The sequence below is a fragment of the Carcharodon carcharias genome, chromosome 6 (assembly GCF_017639515.1).
Source record: "Carcharodon carcharias isolate sCarCar2 chromosome 6, sCarCar2.pri, whole genome shotgun sequence".
Taxonomy (NCBI): Eukaryota; Metazoa; Chordata; class Chondrichthyes; order Lamniformes; family Lamnidae; genus Carcharodon; species Carcharodon carcharias.
Window position 1 is genome coordinate 57,213,564 of NC_054472.1, and position 14,936 is coordinate 57,228,499.

The following is a 14,936-nucleotide window of genomic DNA, read 5'->3' on the forward strand; positions in this document are numbered from 1 at the left end:
TTTCACTTGTTATGGAAATGCTTCAAGTCTTGCGAATAAGAATAACAAGGACCAGGTTAGTAGCTTGTTGTATGCTGTCGACAACATTGTAGCTGATGTGCTGGCCAGTTAGGGGATGAACGAGGAGACAGTTTCCCATGAGGATTTCATTGGAGCCTTTGCATCAAACATCCGAGAAAGGGCAAAACTCAATCCAAGTCAAAGACCAGGTGAAGAAATTGATTCAGTTATAAATGATCTCCACTGTTTGGCTGACAATTGTGAGCACAGAACATTAAAAGATGACGTAATTAGAGACAGGATAGTGGTCAGTGTTTTGGAAGAAACCCTGTCAGACTTTCTATAATTTTGGGAAGACCTGACACTAGTAAGGCTGTACAACTGGCTAGGCAGGCCGAAGAGCGAAGACAAAATCAACTCTTTGTAAGGAGTGAGAGAGAAATACACACAGGAGCAGCCTGATAAAGCCATTCAGTTTGTTGGGTGCAAAACTGAAAGTACATCGCAGCAGCAACCAGGGAAACACGCTGAAAGGGTGGCAAATGCCATTTTCCAATGTCCCCACTGTGTTGGGAAGAAGGTCCACAGGCATGGAGAATGTCCTGCCCAAACCGCACAGTGCAATGGGTGTCACAAGGTTGGTCATTTTAAAACAGTATATCGTTCAAAAAGCCTGTATTTGCAAAGCAAAAAGAAAAATCTGTTAAAGGAAGATCTATACAAGAAATATAGGAGCCAGACAACTAGGAATATCACCTTTCTCGGGGGAAATCAAAGAGAACAAAAGCCAATAGTGGAGCACTAACGCTGAAGTCAATGGGCATCATACAGAATTTAAATTGGCTACAGGAGCTGTTTTATCTGATAGAGTTCAGTGACTACAAAAAATTACTCTGCAACCTTCACCAATTCAACTCCAAGCTGCAGGAGGAATCAAGCTAAATGTCAAAGGTCAGTTTGATGCAACATTAGAGTACAAAGACAGAAAAATCTCCGAGACATTATATGTCATTCAAAATCAGGAATGCTCTTTGTTGAGCAGGAAAGCCTGTATAGGTCTGAACATAATCCTTAAAAGTTGATGACATCAATGAACAAGAGGATAAAACTTTTATCGAGGAAGTTGAGACCTTCACAACTTTAACCACTCAATATTTGCCAGCAACAGAATGGAAGTTGCAAGAACTGAGAGGCTCAAATGCAAGATGAGGAACGTGTGCAGATTTGCGCATGCTGCCTTGATGGATGACCACAGCAGTAACCCTGCGTGAGGCAATATTTTGAACAAAGTCACATCAGCATCATAGGCTGATTATGATGAGTGATTGGTGGTACCACCAGCTCTCTGTCTGGAAGTTCTCCAGAAGATTCATCAAGGACATTTTGGTATTACCAGGTAATCAGGCCAGGGTACAACAGTCTCTATGGTGGCCAGGTATCTTGCACTCTAATGAAGACATGGTCTCCAACTGCATCACCGTCACCATTCACAGACAGGAGCAGAAAAAGCCACTTCTACCCTTCTCTTTCCCATCCATGCCCACCATTGAAAGGGGAGAGACTGTGAATTCGGGACCAGCAGCGGAAAGGTACGGTAATGGAGAAGCTGCAACAACCAAGTCATATTTTGTCCAGACTGAAATAGGCATCATCCAAAGAAAGAGGAGTGCCTTGATTTCAACGAACAAGAAGCCATTAGCATGATGAACTGCAGACCCTGATCCTCAGGAGGAACCTACGACTACAAAACCAATAACAATAGAAGCAGGAAATGACAACTCTCAGGGAATAAGTTCAGAGTGAACAGATCCTCAACAACCTCAAAATGAATTCCATAAACGTTCAGGGAGATCAGTAAAACCACCAAGGAGATTATCCCTTTAAAAACAGAGACTTTGTGGGGAGGGGTAGGAGGATGTACGCATAGCACAGGCTTGTCCAACCAGTGCTCTGCATTGTGGCCCTTGAAGCCATTCTTTGTGGTCCCCTGAGCCGCTGTTCAAAATATCAGTAAGACAGGTAAGTGAAGCTGAAGATTCTGCAAGGGGCTGCTCCTCGAATCACAGGCTGTTCTCCCATATTTACGTTGATAGGCTCAGCCCATCAGCAGCAAAGGTGGGAGAGAAACAGGCTGTGATTGGAGGAGCAACGAGCACAAGCGGCAGTGAGCATGCTGGGGTAAAACAGGTTTTCAGGCGGGAGCATGGCGTGGTGGTGGAAGAATGGGGTGACGGAGTCTGCCGGGGCTACAGGGGAATGATAGACTGCAAGGGCCTGACAGTGAGACACTGCAGAGCCCGGGGTCGAGGGGTGTGGGAGTGAGTGAGTGAGAGAGAGTGTAAGCGAGAGTGAAAGAGTGTGAGCGAGGGAGTATGAGACAGAGAATGAGTGCGAATGTGTGAGAGAGGCGAAAGAGAGTGCAAGTGTGTGCGAGAGTGCCGATGTGAATGTGTAGGAGAGAGTAAGTTGATCGTGTATGAAAGTGTGTGTGTGAGAGAGAGAGAATGTATGTGTATGGCTCACTCTCAGGATTCTCACTCACCCTCATCCCCTCAGACAAATAGATGTTCACACCCACTCACACAGTGAATGAGGGTGAGTGAATGAGCACCCTGAGACTGGCAGAGCCAGAAACACACACTCTGACCCTCTCAAACTCTAACCGTTATCTTCATTAATTACTTTTATTTAAATATTATCAATTTATTGCTTTGGCACTGCATAATTTCGAAAGTTATTTCTTTTCTTCATACCAACATTTTGTTTTAAATCTAAGTATCTTTCCGAAATTTCCTCGTTGGCCCCGAGCGAGAAAAAAATGGAACTGTGCCCCCCCCAGTCCCACCCACCAATGCAAAAAGTATGGACAAGCCTTATATAGTATGTTGAGATATAGACTTGGTGGTGGAGATATTTAGTGGAGGGTTAACTCTAACACTACTCTAATAATAGCTCCTTACGCATAGTGTGCAGTGTGGTGTGTGAGGCCACAGTTTGCCTGTTCGTTCACATGTACATGGATTTAGCCTGAATGTTAGAATAGAAGATAGATATTGTAAATTGTTTTATCTTTCTGACCTTGTACAGTGAAGCTTCTGTTTGTTCAAAACCCATGGAATCTTGTGGCTTTATTACCAAGCAAGTGTCTTGAATCTCAAACTTTGTCTACTTTAAACCCTAACCAAATCTTACTAAAAACTTGGGGGTCTGGTCTAGGATCATAACAGAATTTAATAAATATCTTAAGCATCACAATTAACATTAGTGACTCAATCTCATTTATAACTTGAACTGTACTGATGCGAATTATTCTGCATAACCTAGGATTTGTACAGAATGGAGTTTGAGACACCAATAAATAGGGCACTGTGTCTGAAAACTATGAAGAGAGGTGAAAGTTTCATCTCTTAGCGTGGATACCGCAAGAGTGGAAATAGAAGCATTCGGCATTGTAATGGGCAAAATTGTTGCTCTCCCATCTTAATTTAATGTCTGCTTCCGATATCTTGATATTCTTGAGAAGTAATTTTAAAAAAAATTAACACTGGATGAAATCAGTTGATCAGACTACTTACAACAGCAGTGGTCTCGATCACCTGTTGCTTTATTGCATAAAAGATGTAAAGTGCTGCACAGGTGACCTTTGATTAGAAATCCGGCAACATATTGCACAGACCAAAAATCGAAAATGGAATCTTTCTGGTCCATATGGCTCAATGCTGCAGCATGTGGTACAATTATTCACTCAACTGTTGGGGAAGAAAAAGCAAAAATTATGATTTTCTTTCTCCTTTTTATATCTGATACACGTGGAAGTAATCTCAATAAACAGGTGGGTTAATAAAATGCTATACTATGTGCTCAATTTTTAGGGTCTGTCATTCCAAATCATTAAAATATCTGCTCATTTAATTTGTATAGTGTACACCGTCCCGTCAGGTATTACAGGTAAGATCAGCAGAGTTTTAAGGCAAATGAAAATACACAGAATCAGCCACACCCACATTGTAATTAAGGGCAGGTTATAACAGAGGACTTGTTTAAATTCATATGGTTTGGCAAAGCCTCAGATACTGAAGCAATCCATGTCCAAATGCAGCAAGACCTGGACAATATCCAGGCTTTGGCTGACAAGTGGCAAGTAACATTCGCACCATACAAGTGTCAGGCAATGACCATCTTCAACAAGAGAGAATCCAACCATCGCCCCTTGACGTTCAATAGCATTACCATCACTGAATCCCCCGCTGTCAACTTCCTGGGGGTTACCATTGACTAGAAACTGAACTGGACAAGCCATATAAATACTGTGGCTACAAGAGCAGGTCAGAGGCTAGGAATCCTGCGACAAGTAACTCACCTCCTGATTCCCCAAAGCCTGTCCACCATCTACAAGGCACAAGTCAGGAGTGTGATGGAATACTGCCCACTTGCCTGGATGAGTGCAGCTCCCACAACACTCAAGAAGCTTGACACCATCTAGGACAAAGCAGCCCACTTGACTGGCGCCACATCCACATTCACTTCATCAATGCACAGTAGCAGCAGTGTGTACCATCTACAAGATGCACTGCAGGAATTCACCAAGGCTCTTTAGACAGCACCTTCCAAACCAACGACTACTACCATCTAAAAGGACGAGGGCAGCAGATACATGGAAACACTGCCACCTGGAAGTTCCCCCCCAAGCCACTCACCATCCTGACTTGGAAATATTTCACCGTTCCTTCACTATCACTGGGTCAAAATCCTGGAACTTCCTTCCGATCAGCGCTGCGGGTGTATCTACAGCACATGGACTGCAGCGGTTCAGGAAGGCAGCTCACCATCACCTTCTCAAGGTCACTAGGGATGGGCAATAGATGCTGGCCTAGCCAGCGAAGCTCACATCCCATGAATGAATAAAAAAAAGCTGACTATTCAAGTTCCCACTTATTGATCAAGCTTCTAATCCTTTCTTCCTCGCATGTTTATCTGGCTTCTTTTGAAATGCAACAATTCTATTTTCCTCAACTACTCCTTTTAGTAGCAATTTTACCCAAAGTGTGATAATAAAATGGAAAGCGGTTTCTTCTGAATTCCCCATTCAGTTTATTAATGGCTATGCATCTTTATAATTAAGATCTTTAGTTTTGGACTTCCCACGAGTGTGATGGTTTTCTTCAAGTCCGCCTTATTAAACCCTTTCATTACCTTAAAGTCCTCCATTTGATCACCCCTCAGCCTTCACTTTTCTAGAGAAAAGAGCCTGTTCAGTCTTTCTGGATAGCTACATTATCTCAGTTCTGATATTATCCTTGTAAATGTCTTTGTGGATCTTCTCCAATGCCTCTAAAACCTTTCTATAATACAGAAGAGACTAGAACTGTGCATAGTACTCCAAGTGTGTGCTAACCAAGGTTTAATACAAGTGTAACATAATTACTAGTTAGACCACACCTAGACTAATGTGATCAGTTTTGGTCGCCTTATCTAAGGAAAGATATACTGGCATTGGAGGCAGTCCAGAGATGGTTCACTATGTTGATCCTGGGTATGGAGGGATTTTCTTATGAGGAGAGGATGAGTAGGTTGGGCCTGTACTCATTGGAGTTTAGAAGAATGAGACGCGGCCTTATTGAAACATATAAGAAACTTAGGGGCTTGACAAGGTAGATGCTGAGAGGTTGTTTCCCCTCGTGGTAGTGTCTAGGATCAGAGGGCATAATCTCAGAATAAGGGGTCACCCATTTAAGACAGAGATGAAGAGGTATTTCTTCTCTCAGAGGGTAGTGAATCTGTGGAATTCTTTACCGCAGAGTGCTGGAGAAGCTGGGTTGTTAAGTATATTCAAGGCTGAGATAGACAGAGTTTTAATCAGTAAGGGAATCAAGGGTTCTGGGGAAAAGGCAGGTAAGGAGTTCAGGATGATCAGATCAGCTATGATTTCATTGAATGGCGGAGCAGACTCGAAAGGCCGAATGGCCTACTTCTGCTCCTACATCTTATGTTCTTATGGTTAATTTTATTCCTCCATAAATGAATGTCAATGCTTGGTTTTCTTTTATTATGGCCTTCTTAAGCTGTGGTGCTACTTTCTGCGATTTTTGTATATTACCCTTATTTCCCTTAACTACTCTACCCCTTTCAGATTATCCATGCTGTACCGGCCTCCTTGTTTCCCCCCCCCCAAATGCAATGCTTTACACTTATCTATATTGAAATTAATTTGCCAATTATGCATTCATTTTACAAACTTACTGATACCTTGCTATATTTTGTCAAATTCTTCCATTGCATAAATTTACCTTCTGATTTGTTGTTGTCTGCAAAATTAGAAACCGTACTTCCAATTCCAGAGTCCAAATTGCTTATCTAAATAGTAAACAGTGGGCCGAATGTCAATCTTTGTGTAACACTCCTTCCCACTTTTTGCCTGATTGATTAGCTACCCTTAACCCCAGTCAGATTTTCTCTTTGATCACCCGCTTGCAACCCATTCTGCCATTTGTCCCCTGACTACAGAGCAGTATCGCATCAGACATCTTTTGAAAATCCAAATAGATAACATTTACTACATTACCCTTGCCTATGCTTGGTTATTTCAAGAATTCAGTAAGGACCTTCACTCATGACTTTCCATTTTGAAACCCATGCTGACTACTTACATTTTTAGTTTCTGAATTTTTGTTAATGCAATCTTTCCTACCACTGATGTTCAGCTAATTGGTCTATAGCTCTCTAGATTTGTTTATCTCCCTTTTTAGTAATAGGAGTCAGATTGAATCAGATTAGCTGACTATCAGTGCTCTGGCACTTTTCCCTTCATTGTTATATACATGGAGAATGCCTGTTACCTCTTCCCTAAATTATTTTAATATGAGTGGATGCAATCAACTGAAACCAGGAGATTTATCTTCTCCATGTATGATTAATTTATCAATTACCACCTCCTTTATAACTTTTTTTTACTTCATGCCCATCTTTTCAGTATTTATCATGGATACTGATGAGCAGAAATAGACAATTGCAGCAACTAATTTGCAATTCATCAAGTGAGATGGATGTCCAGTTTCAGTAGTGTTGTTGAGGGGAGAATGTTAACCAGAATAATGGGAGAGCTCCCCTCTTTCCTAAAATACTGGCATGGGATCTATTTTCAGTGGAATGAGCACTTCAACAGAACAACGTCAGTACAGTTCCCACCATATATAGCAGGCACATTTGTGCGAATTCAACTCCCCTGCTATACACAAGGGCCAGCATAACCTGACAGACTTGATCCTGGAGCTGGAAGGCAATGTGATTTGGGACCGTGCTACTGTCATGGACTGAGAACCTCCTGGCAAATATCTGGGTTACTTTCCATTAGTTTATATCTACCTGTGTAACTTGCACTGATTTGCAATATAAACAGGAAAAAAGAATCCTGACAAGTGCTTTTATTTTCAAGATCACTTTATTCACAATTTAATAATGCCTTTAGAAAAAATTATGTATATGCTTGTTTGTAATTTAATCACCTGGACCCAGCCCAAAAACATGGCAATTTATTAACAATTAATGATCATATTGTAAGGGAGGTTTAATTTACACAATGCAATTCTAAGGGTGGTTTAATTTATAAAGCAGAATCTAAACATTTGAATACAGGCAAATGGTAAAACCACAATGACTTGAGGAAGTGCAGTTATTCAATTTCAGAAACACCAAGTAGAATGAAAGGAATTAGTGAGCAAACACAGCTGTTTCTGCCCTAAATACATAATGCTTAAAATGCTATAAAAGGCAACTTTTTAGTTGACGTCAATGAAAATGGTTAACAGGTAATGTCCAGTTGAAATATGAACATTTTAAGTGGTGGCAACTATACCACTAAAATGTCTCATGAATCTACAGTACAGATGAGAGGCAGTGCTTCTATTCTTATTATTCAGTGATCCTATTTGAAAGTGCATGAATGGGTGCAAATGTGAGCCAAGAATAGGATTAAGTTTAGCTGCAATGCTGATGACATGCAACTTGCCAACACTGACCGCTGACTTGGCAGGAAAGTTATTTACTGCCCATGGCATTTATACTTTAGAAGTAACATTGCAAAAAGTGAAGAACACCATGGTATTACACATTGCAAGTCAGAGGATACTCTTTTACAAGGACAGGAGCATTATAGCATGTATTGCACAATATATGGTAGCATGAAATTTTATGTTCAACTTTACCACAATGAGTTATTGCTACAAATTTCCAAGGGCATAAAGAGGCTAATTGCTCCTACACATAATCCACAGTCAATCAGAGGCCAGGGAACAACAGGAAGTGACTTATTTTTTACAAGTGTAGCATTGACATTTGCAAATTACAAGTGAGATACCGGAATTATAAATGCATCTCAAAATACCATTAAAAATTGGAATCATTACTGTTACATTCTTGAGAGAGTTAAAAGACAGTCAGACTGTACTGTCAGTAGAAACTTTGCACCAGAGTTCAGTCTATGACATATTCCTTAAAATCAGTCTGGCCTGAATGTGCATCAAATGTGTCTCTTCAATTAGTCAGTAGCTACATCAAGACTCATATAAAGGCCACTTTGTCAAGGTATTAGCAGGGGCAGTTGGGGGGGGGATTCCACCATCAGGAAAACTCTATTTTCTCCCTAAGGGGCTCGAGTAATGGAGAAAAATACATATTAAAGTCAGATAGGCCCTATTGAACAAGCTTACACATAAAGGAGGACCACTTCAGTGAGATACTAGAGGGCTGCTAGTGCCCGTCGTACCATACCTCGATGACTCACAAGAAGGCAAATCAACAGAAATTACAATCATTTTGAATATCCACCTATTTACTTAGATAACCTACAGCACATTTACTTGTAATGACTGTAGCTTTAACATCACCACATCTCTAACTTCTTCCAGCTCAGATGTAAGGTTATTGATCTAAAATGTTAATTGTTTCTCTCTGCATAGATGCTGCCTGATTTGATGAGTATTAATATAGTATTTTTGTTATTTCTTATTTCCAGCATCTGATATATTTTGCCTTTGTAGAGTTAAAACTGGTAATGATTGGGACTTTAATACCAATATCCACACAGCATGCCACCAATATTCCACCAGGGACACAGAACACAATGTAGAAAGATTTGTGGCCATTTAAAGTTCTCTAGCCTATTCTGCTACTCCCTGAAGAGAGTTGATAGGTTGATAAACAAGTGACAACCAGGCTAAATATAGAAAGTTCAGGGAGGAGCTGAAAAAAGGAAATAAGAGAAGCAAAGAGTACAAGAAGAGCCTGGCAGCTAACATAAAAGGGAATCTGAAAGTCTTCTATAGACACATATATAGTAAAAATATAATAAGGAGAAGTGGTCAATTTGGGAATAAAAAGGAGATCTACATATGGAGGCAGGGGGCATGGCTAAGGTACTAAATGAGTATTCTGCATCAGGCTTCACCGAGGAAAAAGGTGTTGCCCAAGTTGTAGTGAAAGAGGATGTCATCGAGATACTGGATGGACAAAAGGTTAATGAAAAGGAGGTACTCAAAAGGCTGGCTGTACTTAAGGTACACCCGGAGATACTAAAGGAAGAAAGAGAGGAAACTGCGAAGCGAAGGCACATAACCTTCCAATCCTCCTTGAACACAGGGGTGGTTCTAGAGTACTGGAGAAATGCTACACACTTGTTCAAAAAAAGGGTGTTAGAATAAATCCAGGCCAGTCAATTTAACCTTGATAGTGGAAAACAAAAATGCAGGATAGAATGAACAGTCTCTGGGACAAAACGTCCTCGAAACGTCAATTCTTTTCTTCTCCAGACCTGCTGAGTTTTTTCAGGTAATTCTGTTTTTGTTTTGGATTTCCAGCATCTGCAGTTTTTTGTTTTTAGTCTCTGGGACAAGTGTGGATTAATTAATGAAAGCCAGCACAGATTAGTTAAATTAGTTAACCACAATTTGTCCTTGAATTTTAATCAGGTAAGAGATGGCCAATGAGAGTAATGCATTTATGTGGTATCCAAAGGCATTTGATAAAGTGCTACGTTATAAGTTTGCCAGCAAAGTTGAAGCCTGTAGAATAAAAAGGATAGCAGCAGCATGGATGTGTCACAGGAAATAGTGGTGAATGGCTGTTTTACACAATGGAAGAAGGCATAAAGTGGTGTTCCCCAGGAAATGTATGAGGACCACTGCTTCTCTTAACAGATATTAATGACCTAGACGTGGGTATAAAGGGTAGAATTTCAAATTTTGCAGATGATAGACAACTGTAAGGAAGGTGGTGATAGGCTCCAAGAGGACATAGACAGACTGGTGAAATGGTTGGACACATGGCAGATATAATTTAATACAGATAAGTCCAAAGTGATATATTTGATAGGAAGGACAACGAGGCAAAATAAAGGGCACCATTTTAAAGGGTGCGCAGGAAATGGGAGGCCTGGAGGTATATGTGCACAAATTGTTGAAAGTGGTAGTGGTTAATAAGGCACACAGAATCCTGGATTTTATAAATAGAGGTGTTAGAGTACAAAAACAAAGAAGTTATGATGAATCTTTATAAATCACTGGTTCGACTTCAATTGGAGTATTGCATCCAGTTCTGGGCACTACACTTTAGGACATGATGTAAAGGGGTTAGAAAGGATGCAGAAAAGACTTATGAAAATGGTTCCAAGAATGAGGGGCTTCAGTTATGTGGATAGGTTGGAAAAGCTGGGGTTGTTCCCCTTAGAGAAGAGAAGGTTTGAGATGAAGTATGATAGGAATATTCAAAATCTTGTTTGAAAGCCAGAAATTGGATAAGCACGAAGGAAAAGGACCTAAAGGGCTATGAGGAACAGGCAGAGAATAGGACTAGCATAATTGCTCTTGAAGTGAACTGCCCTGGTCATGACTGGTCAAATGCCCTCCTGCTGTACAATAACCATTCCATAATATGTTGTACCTTAGTTACGTGAATTCTTTATAATTAAAAAAGTAGTATAAGTTTGACTCCATGAAAATATGCTATTTCAATAAATACATTAAGCAGTCAACATTTCCCACAAGCAAAAAATATTTAAAAAACACTGGGTATCTTATCATTAGATGCAGTTAAATCTACTATCTAACTCTTGCCATTAACAGTGCCATATTTAAATTTAACCGAATAACCCAGGAAAATACACATTAAATAAGTTGGCAACTTCATTGAGTGCTTCCCTCTGCTCCAATGCCAGTATCATCTGGTATGGTACTAAGCAACGAAGGAGGGGTGGCTGGTGCTATAGAGAATTTAGGAAAGGAAGGCACAAATTTAAAAAAGAAAATCACTGAGTCAGATCATATTATATAGAGATTCAATTATCTATGTGTTGCTGCAAATAGTTTTTAAGACAGGATCAAATTTTAGAATTCTAGTTAGGTGTATCACATGCTGCTTCTATAAAATCTTTTGTGTTTGTTTTGTTTACGTTGAATTGCAGGACTATTTAAAAGGTGTCACTATTAAAACGTTTGCAAACTGGCTTATTTCTTTCAGAATAAAAATAGATTTAAAAAATTGAGAGGTAAAAAAGGATGTCTTTCAATTTATAAAACGGACAGATTCTTCATGGCGTATTTGGGGAGGTGGAAAAACACTTTTCATATCACTTCCAAATTACAAAATGTTGTATTTGACACTATATAAATAAAAATATGACAATTTTACTTTAAGATAATAGCCTTGTGATGCAGAGATCACAGATTAAAATGAATTTACCTTAGAAGTTCTGAATTTTTAAAAACACAGGAAAGTAGGATTTTAACTTCGTTTAATTTTTATAGTCAAGAAATTCTCCTCGTGCCAAAGGCAGTGACAGTCTTTTTACCACAAGTACATTCTACATAAGGAAAACAGCGACATAACATCGACGGTAAACACCAGCCAGTGAATAAACAGAAGCTAAATCATTTTCCCTCAATGTGCAAGGATGGAAGTGATACTGAAGGGAAGCAATCCTACCTTAGCTGCTCTCCAGTGATTAAAACCTCGACCATGTGCTCAAGATCAGCAGTTTTCTTCTGCATCGCGTTCCCGGCTCCTTCCATTTCGAGGAATTTTCCAGGAATGCAGCGCCTTGTGGAGAAGAGAAGAAAAACTGTTTTGTATGTCCCAGTTTACAAAGAGCTTTCGACCGTGAATAGAGCAAAAGCTTTGTTGCCAACGCTCCCACCACTAATGACTTCAATGACCAAAACTCCCCTCAATATCACACTGTAAAGTTACAATGTGGCAGATTACAGTTTTTAAGGACTTGCGAAATTAATTTCCAAAACGTGTGTTGCAGATTTTTTAAAAAAAGTCGAACAAATGTTTACATAGACACTAACAAAGAAAGCCACGCCGTACGTTTCTTAGCTGCACGAAGCCGCAATTTTCAACACTCAATGAAACCTCAATTAACCCATCGCCATTCATAATTAACCCACGCTCTTGAAACCAGAATCTGATCAGAAACAACTTTCCTGCATCGCGGCCTATTAGTCACTGCAGATCTGCTTTTAAATCTTTACTGCACATACGCCTGCTCTGAAGAAAGGTTCAGCAAATTCCTTGCCTAATGGCAGAGAGAGAGTGAGAGAGCCTGGGGACAATGACAGAGACACAAATAAATAGAAACACAGCCGCCCTAGTGCAACTCATGTGCACGTTGGTGAATCTATCCATCCATGATACATTTTAAGTTTACCTTTAACTCAGCCATCGCGCTTTAAATTCCAAAACACAACATAATCCGTATGAAAATGTCTTAATCGTTATATTTTGCCGAAGTCCTTGGAACAATATTTATGCGGTAGTGCCTTTTGGGACAGGGTTCACACGGTTGCACTTTGGCACGTTAAATGCCATTTCTCACCCAAACATACATTCACCCCTTTGCTATCCGTATGCTCCCCATCCCCCCCACCCTTCCCTCAACCAAAGCAGCTTTAAAAAAACACACACCATAATATGCCACTTCATTTCGAACCACGGCTCTGCTTCCTTACCTCCTGCTGTAAAGAAGGAAATGTGCTTGCAAGCTTGGTCGTGTTTTTTTTACCCTCAAATTGAAGTTTCTAAAACTGTATTAAAAAGCGACCTCTCGCCTATTCTTCTCCTTCCACCATCCCCCCTCTCTTTCTCTCTCACTGTCCACTCCACCAGCTCAATCCCAGCCACAAATTGGCGACGTCCCGGGAAATACGTCACCCGCCCATTGAAGGAGCTTTCCAAGGCGTGCGCTGGAGGTTCATCCTAAATGTTGCAGAAAGCTGGGTGCTAAACAGAATTTTTTAAAAATCTAACCTAATAGGCTAGTAGGTATGAGTCCAATGCCACCAGAAAAAAATGTAGTCTGTCAGTATGTCACCACGGGCACCAGCCTGCAGTAGTGTTTACAGATCGACCTGAAACATTAACTCTTGTTTTTCTATCCACAGATGCTGCCAGGCTTGCTGAGTATTTCCAACATTTTTTTTTAATTTCAGACTTCCAGCGTTGGCAGCATCTTTGCTATTCCATATGTTGAGAAATTATGTTTAGAACGTTCCACTGCTGCTTAGTTTGCACAATTATTGGGGAATGTGGGTATAATAGACTTCAGGGCTGTATAGGCGTGGGTTCATTTCCTCCAGTTTTCACCCTTCTCTAACGTGATACTGGTGACCTTGGAGGTGCCGACAGCCCTCTGAAATTTGGTACTTCACCAAGTTATCGATTTAAACTTGAGCTCATCCTAAACTTTGCCTAACATCACCAAGTCCCTACTGTGCTCACTGACCTCCCTTAGTTCCCAGTCCAAAACCATCCCAAGTTTAAAATCCCAATTTTCATAGCCTTGGTGCCCCTTTATCTGTTTTTTTTTTATTCATTCATGGGATGTGGGCTTCACTGGCTGGGCCAGCATTTAGTGCCCATCCCTAGTTGCCATTGAGAAGGTGGTGGTGAGCTGCCTTCTTGAGCTGCTGCAATCCATGTGGTGTAAGTACACCCACAGTGCTGTTAGGAAGCGAGTTCCAGGATTTTGACCCAACGACAGTGAAGGAACAGTTTTATATTTCCAAGTCAGGATGGTGAGTGTCTTGGAGGGAAATTCCAGGTGGTGGTGTTCCCATCTATCTGCTGCCCTTGTCCTTCTAGATGGTAGTGGTTATGGGTTTGGAAGGTGCTGTCGAAAGAGCCTTGTGAATTCCTGCAGTGCATCTTGTAGATAGTACACACTGCTGCTACTGTGCGTCAGCGGTGGAGGGAGTGAATGTTTGTGGATGTGGTGCTAATCAAGTGGTTGCTTTGTCCTGGACGGTGCCAAGCTTCATGAGTGTTGTTGGAGCTGCACTCATCCAGGCAAGTGCGGAGTATTCCATCACACTTCTGACTTGTGCCTTGTAGACAGGCTTTGGGGAATCAGGAGGTGGGTTACTTGTCGCAGGATTCCTAGCTTCTGACCTGCTCTTGTAGCCACAGTATTTATATGGCTGGTCCAGCTCAGTTTCTGGTCAATGGTAACCATTAGGATGTTGATAATGGGGGATTCAATGATGGTAATGCCATTGAACATTAAGGGGCAATGGTTGGATTCTCTCTTGTTGGAGATGGTCATTGCTTGGTACTTGTGTGGCACAAATGTGACTTGCCAATTGCCAGCCCAAACCTGGATATTGTCCAGGTCTTATTGCATTTAAACATGGACCGCTTCAGTATCTGAGGAGTCACGACTGGTGCTGAACATTGTGCAATCATCAGCGAACATCCCCACTTCTGACCTTATGATGGATGGAAGGTCATTGATGAAGCAGCTGAAGATGGTTGGGCTGAGGACACTACCCTGAGGGACTGCTGGAGCTGAGATGATTGACCTCCAATAACTGCAACCATCTTCCTTTGTGCTACGTATGACTCCAACCAGCGGAGAGCTTTCCCCCTGATTCCCATTAACTCCAGTT

The 14,936-nt window shown here is 41.0% G+C and overlaps 1 protein-coding gene across 5 annotated transcripts in view; it reads right to left on the reverse strand.

The window, feature by feature from the left end:
• The window catches only part of deptor (DEP domain containing MTOR-interacting protein), a 102,998-nt gene extending 89,806 nt beyond the window's left edge, over positions 1–13,192 (reverse strand). Inside the window, exons 1-3 of one of the 5 annotated variants that reach the window (XM_041189625.1) lie at positions 13,002–13,192; positions 12,534–12,595; positions 11,974–12,087 (exon numbers count right to left, since the gene is read on the reverse strand). In XM_041189625.1, coding sequence (XP_041045559.1) covers positions 11,974–12,059 — 86 coding nt within the window. In that variant the 5' untranslated portion in view covers positions 12,060–12,087; positions 12,534–12,595; positions 13,002–13,192. Of the gene's footprint in view, positions 1–11,973; positions 12,088–12,360; positions 12,498–12,533; positions 12,596–12,700; positions 12,844–12,957 lie in introns of those variants that run through there. The other 4 variants (XM_041189623.1, XM_041189624.1, XM_041189626.1 and 1 more) reach the window with 4 other exon arrangements.
• Between the last annotated feature and the right edge of the window lie 1,744 nt (positions 13,193–14,936).